At 56.6% G+C, this 6246-nt stretch overlaps 3 protein-coding genes across 3 annotated transcripts; all 3 read left to right on the top strand.

Annotated features, from left to right (window-relative positions):
• Positions 1 to 143: 143 nt before the first annotated feature.
• On the top strand, positions 144 to 2522 carry DQ04_09741020 (putative WD40 repeat protein; the record flags this gene model as incomplete). The annotated part of the gene is made up of 1 exon (XM_009316038.1): positions 144 to 2522. One exon carries the CDS (start codon positions 144 to 146, stop codon positions 2520 to 2522), a length of 2379 nt encoding a protein of 792 aa, XP_009314313.1.
• A 360-nt stretch (positions 2523 to 2882) lies between these two features.
• Positions 2883 to 5165, top strand: DQ04_09741010 (putative 60S ribosomal protein L7a; the record flags this gene model as incomplete). Its single annotated transcript, XM_009316037.1, has 1 exon — positions 2883 to 5165. One exon carries the CDS (start codon positions 2883 to 2885, stop codon positions 5163 to 5165), a length of 2283 nt encoding a protein of 760 aa, XP_009314312.1.
• A 550-nt stretch (positions 5166 to 5715) lies between these two features.
• On the top strand, positions 5716 to 6246 carry DQ04_09741000 (hypothetical protein; the record flags this gene model as incomplete). Its single annotated transcript, XM_009316036.1, has 1 exon — positions 5716 to 6246. A coding segment is annotated over one exon (531 nt), but the record flags the coding sequence as incomplete, so codon positions are not given.

Raw genomic sequence — 6246 nt, 5'->3', positions numbered from 1 at the left:
AGAAAGACAAGAACCACAGTAGCCGTAAGAATAAGAACGACGATAAGACCAAGGAGGCGCAGGCACCCCCCGGGAGCTACATAGCTCTGGGCACACGCACCCTACAGGTGCACGTGCTGCGTCTCGACCGCATCTCTGAGGGAATGGAGGAAATCAGAGAGGAGGAGGAAGCCAGTGAATTCATCTCGTCGGCGAATTCTCCCGATGGTGATGAAAAGAGAAAGGAGTATGGCACTGCGTTTACGTTGACGCCACTGCGGAGCTGGACGGCGGCGCAGCAAGCTATTTCCGTCGTTCAGTTCACTCTGAACGGGCGCTACCTCGTCTCCGGCTCGACAGACGGCGGGGTGAAGGTGTGGGATGTCTTCAACCATCACCTCACACACAACCTGCGCACCCCGTCTGCCAGCCTCGTGCACACCATTTATGTCGATCCTGTAGAGAGGTTCCTCTGCGTCGGCAGCTTCGAAGGGCACGTTGCCGTGTTTGACTTTGTTGCGAAGACGCTCCTTGCGCACGGACGGCCACACGTCGCGGCTGTTGAGGCACTGAGCTTGACTCCTGACGGCGAGCACCTGCTTTCTATTGGTCGGGACCGCAAGCTTGCTATCTGCAGGATGGCCGCACCAGAGCTGCAGGAGGTGCGCGGTGTTGTTGTGAAGGAGCACGTGTCCACTGCAGTGTTCGAGTCGCCCTTTCGCCTCCACGTCGGTGGAATGGACGGGACGGTCTCAACGTATAGCGCCAGCATCACTGAGCCACTAAGGCTGCTATGCCGACTATGTCAACCTGCAACGAGTAATGTTGCCGCTGATGACGAGCTGGCGATTCGCAGCTTGCTGGTTGCCATGCGTCCCAAGGACAGGGGTGAGGCGGAACTATTACACGGCTTGATCGATGATGAACGTCTACCCTTGCTGTACGCCGCTGACGCTTCCTTCAACATCGCTCTCCTCCACCCTGACGCGGGAGCACGCAGCTACTGCTCCACCGCGACGCTGGTCGGCTTCCTAGACCAAGTTCTCGATGTGGCGGTGCTTCCGCCGGGATTCCCGTTTCAGCGCATCGTTGTAACGAATAGCAAGGATGTGCGATGCTATGCATCGAGCGGCTGCCTCTCTTCCAAGACGCTGCGTGGGCATGACGATATTGTGCTGGCTTGCGCCGTTTCTGCTGATGCTCGTGTGGTGGCCACAGCTGGAAAAGATCGCGAGATTCGATTCTGGTCGACCGCCACGTGGGAAACTGTTGCGATTGGGCAGGGCGGCCACGAGGGCGACATCACTTGTATTGCATTCAACGCAAAATCGTCGGAGAGCTACATGTTGGTGTTTTCCGGTGGCACGGATGAGAACCTGCGACTCTGGGACGTCGGCATGCACGTTGGCCCCGCGCTACCGAAAGGGAAGGCGGGGGAAGTAGCTGCACCCCCTGTCACATTCGCGCCCCGCTCTGGCATTAACTCCGCCCACGAGGGGCCGATCCACGCGTTGGCGGTTTCTCCCAATGACCAGTACGTTGCAACTGTTGCGAAGGACAAGAATGTGAATCTCTGGACTATCACGGGCAAGAAGGTTTACCGTGACGCTTCATTGAAGGGACACCGTCGCGCTGTGACGTCGCTGGCCTTTTCCCCAACAGATCGCGTGCTGGCGTCAGCGTCGAGTGACGGGAGCATTCGTCTATGGTCCCTCGTATCACTGGCGTGTGTGAAGACGCTACAGGTGGACCGGACACCGGTGCTGCAAGTGGCCTTCTTTAACGCGGGGACGCAACTCGTGACAGGCAACGCTGAGGGTGTTCTGCGTGTGTGGGCAATTGCGGCGTCGGAGGTGGTCTGGTCAGGCGAGACGCATGAGGACAGAGTTTGGGCACTGGGCGTCGTTGAGCGCGAAAACGAGGCCGTTCATTTTCTCTCCGGCTCCGCGGACGGCGTGCTTGTGGCGACGGAGGACTACACAGCTGCGGAAGCTGACCGCGTGCGGTCCGAGCGCCATGACATGATCCTCAAGGAGCAGGATCTTGCGAACGCGCTACGGAAGGGGCAGTACACCGAGGCCTTTATGCTCGCACTGAAGTTGAACCACCCGCGCAACCTGCGGCAGGTGATCGTGAAGTGGTCCGTGAAGGCGCCGCAGGAGTGTGAGGAGTCGCTGCGTCGCACTATACTTCCCGCCCTCGACGAGGAGCAGCTGGTGCGGCTGCTGCAGTTCACGCGGGAGTGGGTGACCAACGCACGCCACAGCGGTGTTGCGAGTTTGGTGATGCACAGTGTGCTAGCGGCCCACCACTTCACGTCGCTGGCGTCAATGCCGGCAATACGGACGATTCTAGAGGCGCTGCTGGCGTACATGCAACGCCACAGCCAACGCCTCCACGAGATGCTGAGACGAACGTACTACATTGACTACGTGACGCGCTCTTTGGGTCCGTCGACACTTACAAGTGAGCCGTACTTCATTCGTGGTGAAGCCCCAGTCGAGGAGCCTGAAGCAAAGAGACAACGCTTGGAGGCAGTTTAGGCTCGTTGGTGTTTGTTTAACAAGGAAAAGAATGAAACCGGTTAAGGAATGGGCACCATAACAGTGAGGGTCTAACACAGACAAGTTAATACACCACTCACGAGTGTTTCTTATTTATGAGAAGCAACACCTTTTTGTGCTGTGGTGCACAGCAGCGGTCAGTTTTTTTTTTTGTTTTGTGAGGCTTGTTTCCCCAAATATGCTTCTCTCACTGCTTTGGATTAATGTTTCGAATACTTTTTCTTTTCTCTTTGTTTTTTTTTTTTGCTCTTTTCCCAGCTTTCTTTTTGTGAGCAGAGTATAGCTTTTCCCTCTCCGCTTCCCGGGTGGAGTGGGTCGTGAGGAACGAGGTGGTGAGAGATGGACGCGTATCAGTCACTTAGCAACCGGGTCGCTTCGATGGAGGATCTCCTCCGCAGGAGCGAGTCGGCCCTTGCGATGGCCCTGCAGCGCATTAAAACGATGGAGGAGTACATCTCGGCTAGTGAGGCGCGGCAGCGCGGCGAGGGTGCCGTGCGGAGCGACGCGATGGCGTCACGGCTGGAGCGGGTGGCCGAGACGAACAACTCCAAGATGGAGTCGCTGCAGGAAGTCGTGCAGCGGCAGGCCAACGCCGCGCAGGTTGCAGATGAGCGGCTGCAGGCCGCTCTCAAGGTCATGGAGCAAAGATTTAGTAGCGACATCGCTGGTTGTTACCAGCGGATGCAGGCATCAGAGGCGTCGTTGATGGGCGCGGTGCGGAATGTGGAGGGTGTGGTGCAGTCGCAGTCCTCAACACTGAAATCGTTAGAGCAGATCATGCGGGGTGACATGCACTCCATGCAGCAGAAATTCAGTGGCGAGCTTGGGGATGTGCGTCAACACGCTGATGCATTGGATAGAGAGTGCCGCAACGCTTTGGTGGAGCTGCACAGGTCAATCTCAGGGGATGTAAAGAGCCTCTCTGATAACCTGCTTGGAAGGTTGCAGTCGTCCGCGCAGACAACCAACGCGGCGTTAGCTGGACTAGAGCAAAAGATATCGACTGATATGAGGTCACTACAGGAGTACGTTGCGCGCGAAATTTCGGCGGACCGACAGAAGATGAATGCGCAGGAAGGCAGCACGAGGGATGCGCTTCAGGCGCTGCATGGCACCTTAGCCGGTGACATTGCCAACTTGTCATCGCGCTTCCAGGCGTGGGAGACGAGTGAGCAGGTGGCGCACCAGCAGCTGCTCTCTGAATTGTCCTCGCAACGACAGCAGATGGAGACGGTCGACTCAAACTGGCGAGTGAGTCTTGCTGACATCAACGGAAAGGTGCAGGAGGGATGGCAAAGTCTTCGTGCTCAGCAAGGGGCCGCGGAGATCGCAACGCAGCAGGCACTCTCGCAAACGAGGGCGCGTGTCGATGAGCTGGCTTCGGAATTCCGCTGCGTCGCAGAAAGCTTCTCCCAACCAATACAGAGTAAGTTTAGCCTCCTGGAAACTCTGCGCGAAGATATGAGCCATTACAAGAGGTTGCTGGCATCCACGCAGGAGGAGCACCGGCGACTGCGTGACGATCTCAACAACTTCTCTCTGATGGCTGACCGTAGCGCGGTGCAGCTGCGATCGATCATGGAGGCCGCCGTGCGGGCGTCGCACAGCGACATGCTGGAGCGGATGAAGCCTCTCACAAGCTACAGGGCTGAGATGAACGCCGCCATAACGGCTGCTCTTAGCAAGATGTGGAATGAGATTGCCAGTAACTTCACGTCGCAGCGAGACATCGTGGCGCTGCAGAACCAAATCCAGGTGCTTGACCACGCAGTGCGCAACGAAGTTTCGCTGCTGGTAGAAAGGGGGCGCGCGCTCGAGCGCCGAGCAGGTGAGCCAAAGGCTGATGGAATCCTAGTCAAGGGCCCTCAGATCGACTCGGAAAGTGGCGCCGTGATGCAGTTGCCTATTCTTGACGAGCTGAACAGTCTCTGGGTCGAGCTCCGCAGCATTCAAAAGCGGGCTGGCATGCCGAGGGAGGAGGTCTTGAGTGTTATTGGCGACACACGCAAGCAGATTCTCGAGGTCGCCTTGGATGCAACGAAAAAGAGTGAGGATGAGTTCCGCGCTCTCCTGGCACGTATTTTGGCCAGCGTACACGAGATAATGCCGAAGGTCAATAAGAAAGGAACCGGAAACAGCAACGGTACGGGGAAGAGGACCGTTATCCGTGTGATGCCGCGGAATGGCACATCTAGCATGGGCTCAAGGCAGTTGCAACCACTTGTGGGAAATGGAAAGATGCCGTCGCGTCCGTCCACGCAAGATGAGAAGCAGCAATTTTCGTCTGCGTTACCTCTTGTGGTGGTGCAGAGGGGTGGACAAAATGGCGCACGTGATGCACAGGTAGTGACGGTGAGGCCGTTGTCGAGAGGCGCGTGTGCATCCCCCAGTGCCGTTGAGAGCGCCAATCGACTCCCGCCGCTCGCACAGGCTGCTCGGTCACCAGCTGCTGGGTCATCAACTGCTCGGTCACCAGCTGCTGGGTCATCAACTGCTCGGTCACCAGCTGCTGGGTCCTCAGCTGCTCGGTCACCATCTGCTGGGTCCTCAGCTTCTCGGTCACCAGCTGCTGCTGCCTCCGTTGCATCTTCGCATTCGGCAGCGCCGAATCAAGGAGTATAGGGAGTAGGTTCGCCTCATTGGGCTTTTAGGTATTAAATCTCAGAAAGAGATTGCGATGTAGGCACGGTTGCATTCTATGCCTTTTTATATACAATTAACTGCGCAATCAAGTGCACTTATATATATATATATATCTACATATATATATATAAGGGCTGTACGTTTGAGTTTTTCCGTGGAGTACGATGATTTTTCTTTGTTTCGTTTATTGAACCTCTTTGTTTTGTGTGTTACAGTACACCGTGTTTGCCCCAAGCTCCTCCACATGAGAAACGCTTTTGGAACAGTCTCTAAGTTCTTATTTGCTTCATCTCGGCTCTGTTCTTGTGAGCAGTGTTTTGTTCTATGAACGATGTACGAAATGGATAGGGCGACGAATCACGTGAAGTTATTGTACTCCCCTCTCGTGGTGCTCTTTCTATCTGTGCTCATCTCGCTTGTGCTTCTACGGTGTACGTGAATTCGTTCTCCTACCATTGTTTTTTTGGTCGCTAATTCGGTATATGAAGTTCAACGGTGTGTGAAGTCACAACTGCCACTTTCCTCAAGTATGGGACGCAACAAGAAGGGAAAGGCTAGCGACACACACGAGGCAGCAGCAACTGCAGAGATGGAGAATGCGTCTTTTGAGCAGGAGGTGCCAGACGACAGTCCGGCTAGTCACACCGAAAGTGACTCCTCCGTCGTGGAGGAGCAGCCGGCACCGAAGAAGAAGGCATACCACGGCAATAAACTGAACCGTGGTGCCGGCGGCAAAGCCAAGAAAGAGGAACCGGTGCGTGAGCCACACCCACAGACGGCAACTGCAGAGACGAACGGTGCTGCAACGCCCGGGGAGGAGCAGGATGAGGGAGATGCGGTGAGTGGTGCGGCGGAGCAGCTGGAGGACGGCGCCGCTGTTGCGCGGCACGAGCCCGTGGAAGTGCTCTACTGCCCTATCTGCACGTTTCCCGCGGAGATGTGCGAGTACAGCGGGATGTACGAGCAGTGCCGCCCGTGGCTGCTCGAGCACGCGAAGGAGCTCGCGGAGGCGGAGGAGCGGGGCCGCAAACGGCGCGCGCTGACGGAGCGGGATCGGCTT

This window comes from Trypanosoma grayi, assembly GCF_000691245.1.
Source record: "Trypanosoma grayi strain ANR4 Tgr_974_V1, whole genome shotgun sequence".
NCBI classification, from domain to species: domain Eukaryota; phylum Euglenozoa; class Kinetoplastea; order Trypanosomatida; family Trypanosomatidae; genus Trypanosoma; species Trypanosoma grayi.
This window is presented reverse-complemented; position numbering and strand designations above follow the sequence as displayed.